The sequence below is a fragment of the Numida meleagris genome, chromosome 20 (assembly GCF_002078875.1).
Source record: "Numida meleagris isolate 19003 breed g44 Domestic line chromosome 20, NumMel1.0, whole genome shotgun sequence".
Classification (NCBI taxonomy): domain Eukaryota; kingdom Metazoa; phylum Chordata; class Aves; order Galliformes; family Numididae; genus Numida; species Numida meleagris.
The window spans coordinates 5,057,551-5,074,151 of record NC_034428.1 but is presented as its reverse complement, the minus strand read 5'-3'; the positions used below and the strand labels follow the sequence as shown (position 1 = coordinate 5,074,151).

The window sequence follows — 16,601 nt, the reverse complement described above, 5'->3', positions numbered from 1 at the left end:
GGTTGGTGGTTCTCTATGGGGTTTGGTTGGCTGTGCTCTACGGGGCTTTGTCGTCGCAGCAATGACATCGCGTTGATCAAGTTGGCGGAGCCGGTGCAGGAGAGCGACTCCATCCAGGCTGCGTGCCTGCCGCCCAGCGGGCTAGAGCTGGAGAACGGCTATCCCTGCGAGATCACTGGCTGGGGACGCCTCTGGAGTAAGCGGGGTGACCACGGAAGAGACCAAATGGGGTGAGAATTGGCTATGGGTGCAACTTGTGGCTGTCGTTGCAGCCAACGGGCCGGCGGCGGAGGTCCTGCAGCAGGCCCTGCTGCCCGTGGTGGACCACGCGACGTGCTCGCAGAGCGACTGGTGGGGCGGCCTGGTGAGGACCTCCATGGTGTGCGCCGGCGGCGACGGCGTCGTCTCCGGGTGCAACGTGAGTGACGGGGAGTGGGGCTGCTGGCCATCCCCGATGGCTGCGGCGGGGCTGGAAGAATGGAGATGGGGATCTGTGGGGCGTATGGTGTCACACGGTGCCGTGCCTGGGCAGGGAGACTCAGGTGGGCCCCTGAGCTGCCAACGCAACGGCCTCTGGGAGGTGCACGGCGTCGTCAGCTTCGGCTCCTCCCGGGGCTGCAATGTAGCCAAGAAACCCACGGTCTTCACGCGGGTGTCCGCCTACATCGACTGGATCAACGAGGTGAGAGCTGAGCCACAGGGTTTGGGGAGGTTCCCTCCATCCTTCTCCACGTGGAGGTCTGACCTTGGTCTCATCCCTTTGTCTCTGGCAGAAAATCAGCGAGAACTGAGGATGCGCAGGGTGCGTCCTGGATCGTGGTGCGCAATAAAGGGAAAGAAGCGGCCCGGGGTGCCCCTGTGGTTATTTGTGGGGTGTAAGGGGGGCACGGCTGGTGGAGGGGGATGAGCCCCCAGGGTGCTGAGTCCACACACCTACACCTGTGTATTTCTTGAGTCCTTCCTACATCAGAAAGACTAATTCACAGTGCGCCAGGGATGCGGGATGCAATGAGGCCTTTGTGCTACTGACAAGACTGACAGAAACATTTACTACTCTCAGAATTAGAAAAACAGCAGTTGCATAAACATCATTTACTGAATAACTCACAAATAACACGTTCCAAGGGGAAACTGCACAATAACTGTACAGACTGTAGAACCTGGGATGTTTTCCCTACTTTTACACCAAGATCACCACGTCCAACCCCAACCCATCCCCTCCACGTCCCTCAGTGACAAATCTACAGCCAATAAACATTAAAACATGTCCTAACTTTCTAGTTAGATTGCCCAAAGATGTTTTCCATGCATATTCTATAGCTCTAGGTACAGGGTGCTGTGTACATCAAGGTCATGGCAGCAGCGCAACAAAGCTTTCCTAGAGCTAACAATAGACACACTCTGAAAAAGGACATGAGAAGGAACAGACGACAGAATACAAAGCAAAAGGTGTTTGTTTTTTTTTCCTTTTGGTTTTCGCTTCATTCATACAGAAAAAAATCTCATGTTGCAAAAATCACGTATTTCCATTGATTCCATCAATGGATTCCATTGATTCCTCCAATCCATTGCAGCCACACCAGGTGGGAGAGCACAGCCACGGCTCAGCTGGAGGCCCTCACTCCACACTGGGATCACGGGGCCAGCACACTCTGGCACTGGGGATTCCAACACACATCCCCTCCCCTTTCCTACCACTGGGACAGAATCATAGGGGTTGGAAGGGACCTCTGGAAAGCATTGAGCCCAACCCCCCTGCTAAAGCAGGTTCCCTGTAGTAGGTTGTCCCAGTAGCTTGGGACAGGGCCAGCCCTCATCTTGTGGCTACTTCACCTCAATGACAGCGCTCACCGATTGCATTTCTCAGAACAGACCCCTCCACAGGCAGACAACGGTCACCGGGAGCACCTGGTCCGAGCCACAGCAGGGACAGCTTTCATTCGGCCACAGGGAAGCAATTCTCACGTTGCTGGGGACCTCGACACCCCCACATCATTTGCACAGGAAGAAGAATTTTTTACGTAGAAAGTTGAAACAGCCTGGGATCTGCTTGTACTTCCCCTTGGTGGATACGATGTCTGACACCTGGGAACAGAAGGCGCACTGCGCGCTCAGCATCACAACCCTTTACAAACTGCCTGCCTACCCTGACAGATGGCAGCTCTGATCATTGCCTTCATTGCTTTAAGAGTACAAAAATAAGGTTAAAAAAACAAAAAAAAGCATTTACCCGAACTAACATGGTCAGCAGGTCTTCAGAACGGGCGTAATGCTCCAGCACGCTGTCCAGGGTTTCCACGTACCACGAGCCGCTCACCTTGTCCCTCCAGGACACAAAGCCTTCAGAGAAAGGAGAAAATTACTGCAGCAGTCAAGTCTTGCCTCATTTGCATCTCTCTGTGTACCAGGTGGCTGCCCCTAGCTTTAGCAGCAAACACTGACTACTGGTGACACTACGCTGTGGCACGGCGGCTTGGTGGCGGCTCTCTTCAACATCCAGCTGCAGAATTAGGGCAATGTCTTGAGTACCAGCCCAGCACCCTCAGCACCCATTGCCTGTGCAAATCATTTGCCTGGGGCAGTCTTCTCACCTGGGAAAGTTGAATAGGACACCAAGATGTCACCAGGAGTGGGCAAACTGGCGACGGCGTCCGGCTCGTCCATGTTCCCCGACGGAGCCTGGAAGGGAATCGCATCCGACTCTATGGAACCGCGGCAAGTTTCATCTTGGGGTGATTCACAATCCACTTCAAACCCTTGGTCCTTTTGTTCTGCAAAAAGTGGCAGCAAGAATAGCTCTCACTCACATCTGACACGCTCTGCAGACGTACTTCCTCCATTAACAATGGTAGGGGGCAAAAAACCAACACTGAAACGCTTTTACCCAACTGAAATCCTCCAAGGAAACCACGCTTTTCTGCTCTCTGACCGTGCTGCTACAGTCAGAGCCATGGGGTTCCCCACTACCCACGCCCTCCCAACCAACCTCCCAATGTTCCTTCCAACCCAAGCCACGCTATGATTCTACTCTTGTTGCTAAACACAGGGAACAGGCAGAATGCTCCTGGATGCGGGGCATGCGATGCCATTACTGCCCTCCTCCCATCCCACAGCCCCCACTGCATGGTGAAACCACCCCGGTGCACGCACAGCAGTGCTGCCCTCCTGCAAGATGCTCCTGAAACTGAACCCATGTTAGCAGTAAGAATACGTGGTTGGGAATGACAGAAGACACCTGGCTAAAAGGGCAACAGACGTGAAGGGAACAAGAAGGCAAAGCCTAACCGCGTCTCACCAGCGTGCTCACACCTAACAGCTTATTGGCAACACAAAGATTCACCTCCTCCACAGGCCTGGATGAAGAAGAGTTTGGGTTTTCCTCTCAAACTCGGGCACTGGGACCCATTGAAATAGTTCACAATCTTTTCAATTGGAATGGATTTGCCATCTGTTCCATAAATCCCTCCGGGAAACTGAATATGGCTCGTCTGGAAGAGGAAAATCCAAGAGCTATTAACACAAAAGGAAAGGTGAGCTCAGAGGGAACCTGTCTCTGTACAAGTGCTCTCTGTCACTTTCTAGCATAAAGTTTCCAGAACAAATCTCACTTCCTCGTATTTGTGCAAACACTTGCACTGCAGCAGGGCAAAGGGGTGCCCAGCAGACACTGCAACACCCAGAAATCCACCCTCTCAACACGATCCAACTCCTATTCCACCTCCTCCAGAAACAGGATTCTTTATCCTCCAGGACAAGGGCCATGCAAGGTACAACCTGTTAGGAACAATTCATCTCCTCTCCTCTAACTTCAAGGCCGAAATCTTGTGATCATTAGACTTAACTATGACTAATGACTTTCCAGGCAGAGCCAGAGAATCAGGAAGGACTTGAGGACGATGGTACAAAGCTCAGCACCACCTCTTTCTGCTCTTTGCCCACCCCTCGGTTCTGAGGTACATATCCCACATTCAGAAGCTAACACCTGACCAAAGGCCACCAACCTCTGCAAAGGCACCGCAGAAGAGAACTTCGTGTTTGCTTTCACCCAGATACAAGATCAGAACTCCTCATGATGCCAGAGGAGCACAAACCCACCTGACAGCCATGGGAGAGGATGACTACGAGGCAGCAGTCCAGGGCGCTGTGGTCAAGCCGCGCCAGCTTCCGCAGCTCCAAATCAATTTCCTACATAAAAAACATCCCATTAATAGATTTTAAACCACACACTGGCCACAGATCATTGCCAAGCCCTGCCCTATCAGACCCAGTTGGATCTCTGCCGCTTTCTGTCCAGTGATAGCACACACTCCACGTACAGCCCGCAAAACCCATCGGCACAGAGTAAGCAAGCCTCACAGGCTTCCCTATACATCACATCCAGGAATCACTATTCATCCTGTAGGGTACCAGGTCCTCCTCCTGCCACCCTCACCTGAGCTTTGAGGTCCCGCAGGGTCCGGACATGGAAGCACAAGGACTTGAAGCGTTTCTCCAGTTTCTCACAGTCTATGTCAGAGCCAGCTCGAGTCGACAGATCAGAGTCTCTGCTGAAGTTGACGTTGTTGAAGATCAGGCAGTGCCCACAAGGCTCTGCTCGCAGCTGGTACACCTGGCATGCACGAGAAAGAGAACTTGTCGCTCACAATTAGACACCCTCTAATTCAGAGCACTCACCAGCTATCCCGGTGGGACACGCTGTCAACAAGAAGAGGAGTCATTAAAGTAGCTCCTTTCCCAGTTTTTTTCACATCTCCAAGCCTAGGGATGGATAATAGGATCTGTTCTCCATGCTTCCATTATTAACATGTGCAACCAGTGGAAAAAAATTGCCTAATTCACAGAAAAATGGCCGCTACTTTACCCATAAGGTTAGGTTTCCAGGTGCCTTAGGCACATTCATCAAACCTCACTGTGAGATCCCAGAGAGCGTGCTCTGGGAGACAAGAAAACGGGCAGATCCATCTCTTGGGTAGTCAGATTCAGCATCAACTACAACACATTAATTTTGGGAGGGCTCTCCAAACCCCAGCCACGTGAATGCAGCCAAACTGTCTGCCCCCCCTCGGGTATGAGCTACGCTGTGCAGCACACACATTTCTGAATGCTCAACGCCTGCTTTGCTGTCAGCCTCCTAATGTGCAAAAGCTGCTGCTCACGTTTACTGCTGTTTTCCCTACTTCTGTTTCCCAGCACACTGATGACAAAGGCAAAACACCGCTTTACAAATGACACATGACTTGGTGCACGAGGAAATAGTGTAAGACTAGCTGTCTTACTGGAAACTGTTTAAGCACCACAATTAGCTCCATGTCACGTTATCTGCAGTACGGTTCGTGTGATCCCAAGGAGGAGCTGGCTAATAATTGACCTGCTCCAAACATAATGGCTTGGTTACAGCCACGTCAGCCCCAGTGTGATTCCTCAGGCCCCAGCACCAAGACTGGCTGTCACAGCACTGCTTCCAGCTGCAGCAGCTCTGGAGCTCTGTGCTGTGGGACTTCCTTAGTCCAGGTAGAAGTTTAAGCCACACTAAGACCTTTTTTTGGACATTCTATTATCTGCCTCATGAGGGTGAATGCCTAAATATATTCAGCCTGCTCTGCCTTGCCTTTTCAGTTCTTAAAGCACAGGCTCCTTGCAAACAGAATCTCTGAGATGAATGGCACCAAAGAACTTGCATACAATGACAAATAAACTGGAAAAGAAAAAAAGGATCTAGAATACTAACCAGACTGTGGTCGCTCTTGTCAACAGCTGAACCTACAACACACAACAAGAGAAATGGGATTCAGCTCTCAGCACTCAACAACGAGATGTTCTGCCTGTTCTTCACAGAATTAACACCAACCTCGCCCTGTCATCTGTCACACATGGGTGACACCCACCCCTTCCCACCCCACCACACACCAGAGTGTTTGGCTCTCAGCTCTCGAACCACAAACAGAAAGAGTCTCAGCGGTTAGAGCCTGGACCTCAAGCACATGCTCATCCCCTGCCTGGGACATCATACGTTATTAAGTAGGGGTCAGCTCCCACCTAGCACGCATCCAAGCTGGTCTGAAATTCACAGAGACACCCAGCACCGTGCCAGGACAAGTGAGGAACAGACCAACAGGCTGTGAGACCTCCCTCAGGGCTGAAGGACAACCCTTACCCTGGGCTGGTGCTGGAGGGATTCGAAATCGCTCACTCTCATCTTGGACTGGGATGGACAAGCGTTCCGCAGCGCTCACACCTGCAATGGCACGGGAAAGTCATCTCTTTCCTTCTGCTCCTTCCAATTTCACTTTAGAATTAAACAACCCTGGGTCCCCCTAAGGACCACAGCTTGCAGCTACATGGGCAGAACAAAACCACTTCTGTTTTTCTCTTATCTGAGTTCAGTGAGGTTTCTCATGACAGTTGTGTGAGCTGCATCAGCACTCAAAGGGCAAAACAGAAGTAGCAAAGACACAGCAAAACCCATTTTCAGTGCAGTAGTATGAAGGCTACATGTGAAAAGGAGAAGGAAGCTGCTAGTGCACAGCTGGAGCTTCAACACTTCTGCTACCAGAAAGCACAACATTCTCCCAACAAACTCATGTAGCCACCACTACAACCTGTGCTGGAAGATAACAAAACCAGGACTTCACACCTTATTAGCCAGCCTGCTGCCTTTCCACAGCAAGAAGGAATCCAGCTGCTACACCCCATCCTGCACCTTGCCATGCAAAGAACTATGTTCTCACTACTTACTTTTGTCACGCCATTCTCCAGGCAGCTCCAGCTGCACAGGCCTCAGGTCCACGTGTGGTGACACCGGGCTCCCGCACCCATCGTCCAGCATGTCAGCCAGGTCACCGTGCCCAGTGTCCCGCAGGATGGAGAGGAATATTGGGAAGGCCTGCTTCCCACGGGTCTCCAGGTCGATGACCAGCTGTCGTGCTTGCTCCCTTCGGGTGCCGGCGCTCTGCAGAGGAGGGAAGGCAGGGACAAGGCTCGGTGACACTTCCTGAGCCTTTCAGCCCTGCTGCCTCCACTGTGGTATTAGCCACAGGCAACTGGAGACAGAAGGAGAGAACAGGAACCCCTGGTTCTGGGGGATGGGAGGACCAGGGGACACCCCCAACTTGTCACCATGGGGATAAGAGACACTTCCCAAATCAGCTTGCTGCCAGCATTAAGGAGGAAGGAACAAAGGGAAGGACAAGAGGGCACCTTGCAAAGGGCCAGTGGAGGAGACAGGGGTACCCTGGGCCATGCCACTGGCATGGAGAGGACACAGACCCCCTTGGGACACAGAGACCCAGGGCTCTGTCACTGGGCTGAGGGGACACAGAGGCCACTAAGGCTTTGTCACTGGGCTGAGTGGACAGGAATGGACCTTAGGGCCTGTCAACAGGCTGAGGTGATGCGGGGACTCAAAGCGTCCTGTCACCGGGCAACAGGAACACGAGGACCCCCGGGGGCCTGTCATCGGGCTGAGAGGACGCTGGATCCCTCAGGGCTTGTTACCACACTGTGGGGACACGGGGCCTTCCCAGGGCCTGCCACCGGGCTGAGGGGACGTGAGGATACCCCAAGGCCTGTCCTGTCACGGCTCTAGGGGGCGTGTGCGGTCTTCCCAGGGCCTGTCACCGGGCGGAGGGGCCAGGGGACCACCCCGGGGCCTGTCACCGCGCCGAGGGAGCACAAGGCTCTATCACGGAGCCGAGAGGACGCGGGACCCCCGGCCCTGCCCCGCTGCCCACCTGCATGTCCTCCACCATGGCGCTGGTGAAGACCCCTCGGGCCTGCAGCGGCCCCCAGAGCACGTCGGGCCGCAGCCCCTCCACCAGCCGCACCCTCCCTCGCCGCAGCGCGCGCCGCCGCGCCTCCTCCATGTCAAAACACGTCCCGTGACCGGAAGCGGAAGCGTCGCTATGGTGACGGCGGGCGGGCGCGCCGGAAGTGGTGGCTGCGGGGCTGAGGCCGGGGCCGGGGCCGGGGCCGGTGCCCGCCATGGAGCTGGGCCGCGCGGGCCCGGCCGGCCTGCTGCTGTTTCTGCTGCTGCTCCTGGCGGCACAGGCTGTGCCGGAGCGGGACCCGTACCGCGTGCTGGGCGTAGGCCGCGCCTCCAGCCAGGCCGACATCAAGAAGGCGTACAAGCGGCTGGCCCGGCAGTGGTACAGAGCGGGGCCCTGCGGCGGGAGGGGGACGGGGGTGGTCCTGGGGGCACGGCTGGGGGTAACGCCTCGTCCTTCCAACCCCGCTCCAGGCACCCGGACAAGAACAAGGACCCGGGCGCTGAGGACAAGTTCATCCAGATCAGCAAAGCTTACGAGGTAAGGGGAAGGCGCTGCAGAAAGGAGCACGTCCAGAGAAGGGAACGGAGCTGTGACGGGTCTGGAGCACAGTGCTACCGGGAGCGGCTGAGGGAACGGGGATGGGTCAGGCTGGGGAAGGGGAGGTTCAGGGCAGATCTCATCACTCTGCAGCTCCTGAAAGGAGGCTGTGGCGAGGCGGGGTCGGCCTCTGCTCCCAGGTAACAGCGACAGGATGAGAGGGGATGGCCTCACGTTGCGCCGGGGGGGTGCAGGTTGGATATTAGGAACAGTTTCTGCTCTGAAAGAGCGGTGATGCGCTGGCACAGGCTGCTCAGGGAGGTGTGGGGTCATTGTCCCTGGAGGTGTTCAGGGAACATGGAGATGTGGCACTGAGGGATGTGGTCAGTGGGCACGGTGGAGGTGGGTTGGGGTTGGACTTGGTGATCTCAGAGCTCTTTTCCAACGTCTATGATTCTCTGTTATTTACTGCAGTAATCCTAGGGGCCTTGCAGTGGATTCGTTTCCCCACATTATTTATCCATGCATTTCACAGAGAAGGCTGTGCTGTCCCTTGCAGCCCATCCTTCTGCAGCTGTAGTCATTGCCTAAGGGACCGTTGTCACTCCAGTCTCCACCCCTCCACGCTTTGCACTGGGGCCACCTTTCTTCTGTTGTTTGCTTCCCAGATTCTCTCCAATGAGGAAAAGAGGGCAAACTTCGACCGCTATGGAGATGTCGGGGAGAGCCAGGGCTACTCCCAGCACCAGCAGCGCCAGTTCCACCACTTCCATGAAGGCTTCTACTTTGATGAGTCCTTCTTCCACTTCCCCTTTAATTCAGAGAGACGTGACACCTCCGACGAGAAATATTTGCTCCATTTTTCACATTACGTCAATGAAATCGTGCCAGATAGTTTCAAGAAACCATACCTCATTAAAATCACCTCGGACTGGTGCTTCAGCTGCATCCACATCGAGCCCGTGTGGAGGGAAGTTGCTCAGGAACTGGAGGTGCTGGGTAAGGATGAGGCCATTGGGATTAGGCACGGATTTCCTCACAAAACAAGGTTTGGGAAGGGCGTCTGCTGGCAGCTGATCCATAGAAGGACTCAGGGATTTAGGCCACAAGCCTAACGCTTTCCTGTGGGATAGTAATAACTAAATCAATGAGGCTAAGCATTATGAACAAAGAAACCCTAGGCTTTCCTGCTGACTCATACAGTTTCAGCTCTTTCTACGTGGTAGTTTCACTGTTGTTCCCTCAGTCACCCCCGAGGTTACAAGGGGAAGATGCCTTTTCTCCCTAATTTTAGTCCAGCACAAATAACCATGTGGCCAAGGGTTGGAAGGTCAATGCTGTATGGCTCTATCCTGAACTTGGAACAAGCAGAATACAGCATCTAAGTCACTGCCATACAGGGCTGTGAGGAAAGTTCAGGGATTTGTCAGCCCTGTTGGAAATATATTTGCATGCCCACAAGAAAGCTGGGAATGGAGAGAGCAATTTTGTTTTTCATGCTGATGTCTCCTGCATGCACATTCCTGAAAAACACAGCAGGATGCAGAGGTGGTCCAGTCCCTGCTTACTGAGCTTTTTCTCCTTTGAGTTTTACTGTAGCACATGTGACATCAGCAGGCAGAACAAAAGAGGCCACCACGTTCCCTCTCTCCCTTGATAAAGCTTTCAGTACAAGTTTCAAGGGACTGCAGCACAAGGAAAGCACAGAGCTGGGAGGGGCCGTGACGCAAATAACTCCCGAGTGTGGTGCTGGGCAAGGGAAGGGGTCTGCAAATTCAGCTGTCTGGTCCAGGCTTGGGGTCATCAGTCATCTTTTAGGTCTCGTTTTACAGGAGTGGGCATTGGAGTCGTTCACGCTGGGTACGAGAGGCGCCTGGCCCATCACCTCGGTGCTCACAGCACGCCATCGATACTGGGACTGATCAATGGCAAGATAACCTTCTTCCACAACGCCGTCATTCGAGAAAACCTGCGGCAGTTTGTGGAGAACCTGCTGCCAGGGAACCTTGTAGAAAAGGTACGTGCGAGAGGGCGGCGCAGCACTGTGGTCGCAGTCTGATTTGGATAGTCAGATCTCTCCAGCTGTTGCAGTGGCTCATCCAATTAATTCAGCCCTGAGCTGATCTGTGTCACTGACGTGAGAAGAGCCAACTGGGGAAATGAGGTGCTTCAAGAGCTGTAATGATGGCTGCTAACCCTGCAGCTGGCTTGGAAGCAAGCACACGACACCGTTCTGTAACACTTATTTCCTTTGTGACAGGGCTAAGTGCACTACTAAATGTTTAGGCCAGCAGTGTAGTCTGTATGCTGCTCTTCCAGCTGCAGTACCACAGCTTGTAACAGTCCCAAGTCAAAACAGCACACGTCAGGCTTACCTGCGGCAGATTTTTCAGACCCGATTCTCTTTCAGGCACCTAAGCCTACAGCCCTGCATGTATCTGACTGCTCTGAGGTTAAACTAACATTCTGACTCTGTTTAAAGATTACAGATAAAAACTACATCCGCTTCCTATCTAACTGGAAGAAAGAAAACAAGCCCCACGTCCTGCTGTTTGATCACATGCCAGTTGTGCCATTATTGTACAAGGTAAAGCAATTTCTGCCTCTTTCTTTTAACTTGCTACTAAATCCAGCACATGCCTGATGGCATTTAAGCAGCGGGGGGTGTTCTTGAAGCAAAGTTACCACAGGCACTCCGGCAACAAGGCATTCTTTACGTGCTAATGTAATGCTTGCTGCTGCTTTCTTCCCATCCAGCTGACTGCCTTTGCATACAGAGATTATTTGTCCTTTGGTTACGTGTACGTGGGGCTCAGAGGGACTGAAGAGTTGTCCAGTCAGTACAACATCAACGTCTACACGCCAACCCTGATGATCTTCAAGGAGCACATCGACAAGCCCGCTGATGTGGCGCAGGTACAGCTCTGAGCCCTCTCTGAGTGCTTCCATGAAATGGAAAGGGTTTTTTTTCTGACCAAACGAGAGGTCAGTCGGTTGCATTTTGAGGAGTAAATGGCATTCATTCTCAGCGGCACCTCTGGCTTCAGCAAAGGCAGTGAGCAAAGCCCTAGGAGGGAAGGTAGATCAGCAGCTGTGGGGTGGGAGCTTTGTAGGGGATAGTTGCAGGTAACTTCTTGGTCTTGGGGCCTCAAAGTGTCTTCAGGGGTTTCAGTGAGGATTGTGATGACTGACATCCTTCTCCAGGCTTCACTCTCCTCAACCTGCTCAGTACCAACCTCTGCTTTCTTTGTCCTCTCTAGGCACGGGATATGAAAAAGCAGCTCATTGACGACTTCCTTTCCCAGAATAAGTTCCTCATGGCAGCCAGACTGACCAACCAGAGGCTGTTTCAGGAGCTGTGTCCCGTGAAGAAGTCGCACCGTCAGCGAAAGTAAGGCTCCTCGGGAACCCGTTTTGTCCCCTGAGGCTCTGGGGTTGCTTCTAAAGCCATCTCTTGTTGGATTCTGAGTGAGGTATAAAAGGTCTCCAAGGGAGGAAGGAAATGACTGCATTGGAGGTTGCTGGGTATCCATGCAGCTCGACAGCTTTTGTGCCTCCACTAGGCACGTCTTGGGACAGAGGGCAGGGAGGAGGAGCAGGGCAACAGCCTGGAGAGCTCAACATCTGGAAGGCAGAGGCAGGCTTTCAAAAGCATGCCCAAAAATGACAAACAAGGTTTCCATCCCTTCAGGATCGTTCTCATTAGCAGAAAGAAGCTGTTTCCTCTGGCTTCTAGAGCAGCTTTTCATCCTCTGTCTCCTTGTGTTGCCTAGGCACTGTGTGGTCCTGCTCACTGGAGAAGGTGATAAGTTTGCTGATGCTTATGAGGCATTTTTGACTTTTGCTGTGGCTAACACAAAAGACACACTGAGGTTTGCGCACATCTATCATGATCGGCAGCCGGAATTTGCAGATGCCTTGCTGATGGATGACGAGAAGTACCGTGGGAAATCAGCTGTGAGCATTGCCTTTCTTTTCTTCTGCTCCTGCTTTTTGTCTGTCATTGTAAATCTCATTGCTCTATCTAGGCTGCTGTAACTTGACCTGACTGCTCATTCTAGGCAGGGATTTGAAGCTGACATCTTTCTCAAAAACATGTGCCTTCCTGGCTGACATCTGTGATGTGGTTGGCTTGTCCAGGTGGTCATTCTGGAGAGGCGCAACAACGCAGGGAAGATTGCCTTTAAAACCTTGGAGGAGGCCTGGCAAGGCAGCAATGAGGACAACTTCATCCTTCTGGATCTCCTGGACCAGCTAAGGACAGACCCTGGTCTTCTCTCCTCAGAGACTGTCCTGGCAGACTTGAATGATGAGCTTGCTCCTGTAAGTGCACGGCCTTTCCAGCCACTTAACAAGTGTGTTACCTCCTCGGACAGTTCCATTATGCTCATTAGTGGGAATCATGCTCTACAAGTGTTCTTGCTCAGGGAAAAAGATCATGGCATAATCCAAAGCTGATTTAGGCCTGGGGTTCAGTTCAGGGGGTGGGACTCTCACTGGTGCTGTGAATAACAACTTTATCATTTGCCTTTTTTTTTCCCCTTCTTTCTCTTAAACAGATCTTCCTTATCCGATGGTTCTATTCCACCCTGGACTATATCTCGGACTGCTGGGACAGCTTGTTTCATAGCAACTGGTATGGATGGGGCACTCACGAGTCTCAATAAGGAGCAGGATTGCTGTTCTCTTGTTCAGATGCATGGTAGAACCAGGCTTGGATTAACAGGAAATGAGAATGTACCACAGGACACAGGTGCCTGTACACTCTTGAGATTAAGGTGAAGAGTGGTGGCAGCACAGTGACGTTAGCTTCTGCCTCAAGTACTGGGTACCTAGAAGTTGACCGTGGATATTATGCCCCTGAAAACATGCCAGCCCTATCATTTGGTGCTTTCCACTGTTTCCCCTTAGCCTTACTTTAAAATTGATCCATTTTTGTCTTTCTCCTTTTGAGTGGGAGTAGGACAGTGCTCCAAATCTTGATTGTGTTTAAGACCCCTGAACACAAACAAAGTTTCTGGGTAAACTGCAGGGTACTGTTTGCAGCTCGCAGATCTGATTGCTGTTTGCAAATCTTCCCTCAGGCGAGAAATGATGCCCCTGCTGTCCTTGCTCTTCTCTGCGCTCTTCATTCTCTTTGGCACCGTTATTGTTCAGGCCTTCAGGTGAGTGCACATCCTAGGAGATCTCACAGTCCAGCCAGCAGCAGCTCAAAACAGCTCTTTAAACAAACCCCAAATAATTTTCCTTTGCAGTGATTCCAGTGACACAAGAGACTCTCCTGCCTCTGAGAAAAAAGACACTACTGCAAAGACCGAGAAGAACGACACGAGCTTTAGCAAAGAGAGTAACAGGTTCCCTCTCTCTTCTCTCGAAAAACATTTTTTTGCTGAATTATTGTGAAAAGAGAGAGCATGGAGAATATGAGGTAGAGAAGTGCACAGTAGAGTAGTGCTGGAGCTGTGTGGATGGAGTAGTTGTTGCAAGGGCAGCATGGGCAAAGAAAGGCAGGAAGGGGTGGTGTTAAGCAGGGCAGAGAGGATGTCGGTGCAGAAACTTAGTTATTAAGTGATTCCTGCTGACGTGGGAGAGAAAGCAGCTGTTCTGAGATGAGCTTGGGACTCTGAGAATCCAGGGGAGGCTGTGATTTTACACCAGGTCTTGTTCCATCCAGCCACTCTTCCCTGTCCTGTGTAAATGCCATTCTTCCTCTCTGCAGGCTGCACCACCTACACGGGCTGTAGCTACAGAGCACAGGGCTGGATCAGTGTAATGAGGGGGAATGAGTTCATCCTTTGTTCCCCTTTCACTCTATCTTTGTTTGGTTGTAGCAGGGTTCCCAAAAAGGGCTTTGTCGAGGTGACAGAGCTGACAGACATCAACTACAACAGTAACCTGGTACGCCTCAGGCCAGGTCACATGAACGTGGTCTTGATTCTCTCTAACTCCACCAAAACCGCCCTCCTCCAGAAGTTTGCCCTGGAAGTCTACACATTCACAGGGTAGGTTGGGGCCCTTTCCTGAGTTCCCATTCCCGTTTTAACACCTTGCATAAGCAATGCTGCTCAGGTGGAAAAAGAGGGGGGGAGTTTAGCTCAACCACCAGTTCTCCAGACTAAACCACCTCCGTCCCCTCAGCTGCTCCCCATAGCACTGTGCTCCAGACCCCTCACAGCTCCGTTCCCTTCTCTGGACACGCTCCAGGGCCTCCATGTCTTTCTCGTAGCAAAGGGCCCAAAACTGAACACAGCACTCAAGGTGCGGCCTCACCAGTACCAAGTACAGGGACCCGCTGGCTAAACCAATGCTTACCTGTCCCGTAGGACACCAGCCTGACTTGGGAGCCGTGCTCATCCTGCTTCTCTTTTCTTCCCCCTAGGAGCAGCTCTCTTCATTTCTCCTTCCTCAGCCTGGACAAGCACCGCGAGTGGCTGGAGTACCTGCTCGAGTTCGCGCAGGACGCTGCCCCCATCCCCAATCAGTACGACAAGCATTTCCTTGAGCGCGACTACACGGGCTACGTGCTGGCTCTGAACGGCCACAAGAAATACTTCTGCCTCTTTAAGCCTCACAGATCAGGGGACGAAGGGGGAACCCTGGGGGCGTGTGAGGACTATGATTCCTCGCTACACACCGAAGCCAGAGGGAAATCCTCCTGCAGCCCAGGATCTAGATCCATTAAAAACAAATTACATAAATTGTCCTTTTGGATGGAACGCCTTCTCGAAGGCTCCTTACAGCGGTTCTATATCCCCTCGTGGCCTGCACTAGACTGAGGGATTTTAAGAGATTCTAACAGACATACTTTTTATGAAGATGCCGAGGGACAGCTCTCTCCAGGACTAAACAAATGATCATGATGAATGGACCTTAGGTTTTAGGTGAACTCTCCGAGGGCCGGTGACCAGAAAAATCTCCCCGCATCCAGAGCCCGGGAGTGCAACAAAGTGCACTGAAATGCCCTCCACCAAACCATCCTCGTGTGTGGATGCTGTACTGTCAAAGAGCCAAGAAGTCCTTTCTTCCCTTCTCATCATGCCACGCCTGCTTCCTGGGCTGTCCCCGAGCCATCCCTCATTTCACCTCAGATGAATAAAAGCCGTGATTTCTGCTGCAGCGACGCGGCCGGTTACACAGGGCAGGTCGTGGCTCTCCTCTTGCTTCCTCGTGTGCTTAGCCCGTGGTGCATGGTGTAACCCTGGCAAGACCCTCCAGACCCTCCCAGCAGACAGCCGTACCCCTCGGCTCCCCCTGGGTAAGTGACCTGGAGGGTGGCCGGGAGCACCTCCCTCGGAGCAGCCCTGTAGCTGGGACTCGCCTGTGGTGCGGGCTGGGAGGTGATCTGCATGTTTCATGCTCCTTGCATAATAGTTCCACCATAACCAGGGAGGGAAGGGGTTTTGCACAGCCCTAAATACTGTAACGGTGTTGAGCCATTTAAATGTCACATTGTTTTCCAGATGCCTTCCTGCTTCTGTCAGTTTTAGAGGATGTATCTTAGAGCCATAACTTTTAATGTGTCCTCAGATTGTAGGCATATGCTGCTATGAGCCAGTAGACGTGTAGAAGAAAATCTACCTAGCTGCTAGGGAGCCAGTGGGGGCTCCTTTCAAACACCCTTACATCTGTAGTACAAACCAACCTTTCTTTGTATCAAGGAACCTAATTCGTCAACGATTGTATTCCTGAAACGTTGCCCCAGAAGTGCTGTACCACCAGATCGTCACTTATGTGTGAGGCTCCTTTTGTTTTAGGTGTGGGTTTAAGATGCTTTGGCATCTCGCCCGTTCCGTTCCTGCCACAAACCTTTGTTTCTCGATGTGCAGGCTGCCTTGGGTTTTCTGTTGTTTTTGTTTTGTTTTGTTTTTCCTTTGAAGCACAGAGGTCTGTGTAAGCTCGAGCCATCACAAAGCGCAGAGTCCCACACTGGGGTACAGGCTGCCTGTTGTGAGCTGGGGGAGGCAAGCAGCAGGTGCCGGGGTGCTCGTAGCTCTTCCAGCCATAACACAAAGCCAAAGGGTTTCCTTCCACAGCCAGGACTGAAATCCTGCAGGGTCCCAACCTGGAGCTCAAGCCAATTTGCTGCCTGCGTTACTGTGATGCACAAAACCTTGGCTTGTTGCATTCCCCGCGCGCTGGGAGCAGCTTCGCCCACCATTGGCCATCCCAGCACCGTGTGCAGTGTATGCCCAAATAAACACGGCCGTGCTGCCAGCCACCCCTAGGAGAGGCTGCTGGATTTTAGCTCGGTGGGCTCTGGGCCGTAGCTGCAGGAATGAGGCACTGAAATTTGGGGAA

The 16,601-nt window shown here is 52.6% G+C and overlaps 3 protein-coding genes across 3 annotated transcripts in view; 2 read left to right on the top strand and 1 right to left on the bottom strand.

The window, feature by feature from the left end:
* CTRC (chymotrypsin C) overlaps nucleotides 1-845 on the top strand; it is a 2,102-nt gene extending 1,257 nt beyond the window's left edge. The window contains exons 5-8 of the mRNA XM_021417284.1: nucleotides 60-196; nucleotides 273-418; nucleotides 533-682; nucleotides 774-845. Of these exons, the coding sequence (XP_021272959.1) occupies nucleotides 60-196; nucleotides 273-418; nucleotides 533-682; nucleotides 774-791 (451 nt within the window). The 3' untranslated portion in view covers nucleotides 792-845. The remainder of the gene's footprint in view (nucleotides 1-59; nucleotides 197-272; nucleotides 419-532; nucleotides 683-773) is intronic.
* Nucleotides 1,431-7,907, bottom strand: CASP9 (caspase 9). The gene is made up of 10 exons (XM_021417282.1): nucleotides 7,731-7,907; nucleotides 6,736-6,949; nucleotides 6,155-6,235; nucleotides 5,729-5,760; nucleotides 4,433-4,609; nucleotides 4,096-4,185; nucleotides 3,341-3,488; nucleotides 2,592-2,771; nucleotides 2,231-2,340; nucleotides 1,431-2,085 (listed from the first exon to the last, which is right to left on the bottom strand). The coding sequence occupies exons 1-10, from the start codon at nucleotides 7,860-7,862 to the stop codon at nucleotides 1,993-1,995; spliced, it is 1,257 nt and encodes a 418-aa protein (XP_021272957.1). The 5' UTR covers nucleotides 7,863-7,907; the 3' UTR covers nucleotides 1,431-1,992.
* Nucleotides 7,909-16,029, top strand: DNAJC16 (DnaJ heat shock protein family (Hsp40) member C16). Its single transcript, XM_021417280.1, has 14 exons — nucleotides 7,909-8,144; nucleotides 8,237-8,303; nucleotides 8,972-9,302; nucleotides 10,136-10,320; nucleotides 10,786-10,890; nucleotides 11,061-11,219; nucleotides 11,564-11,694; nucleotides 12,077-12,260; nucleotides 12,444-12,626; nucleotides 12,863-12,939; nucleotides 13,388-13,468; nucleotides 13,559-13,657; nucleotides 14,135-14,305; nucleotides 14,683-16,029. Exons 1-14 carry the CDS (start codon nucleotides 7,981-7,983, stop codon nucleotides 15,077-15,079), a joined length of 2,334 nt encoding a protein of 777 aa, XP_021272955.1. The 5' UTR covers nucleotides 7,909-7,980; the 3' UTR covers nucleotides 15,080-16,029.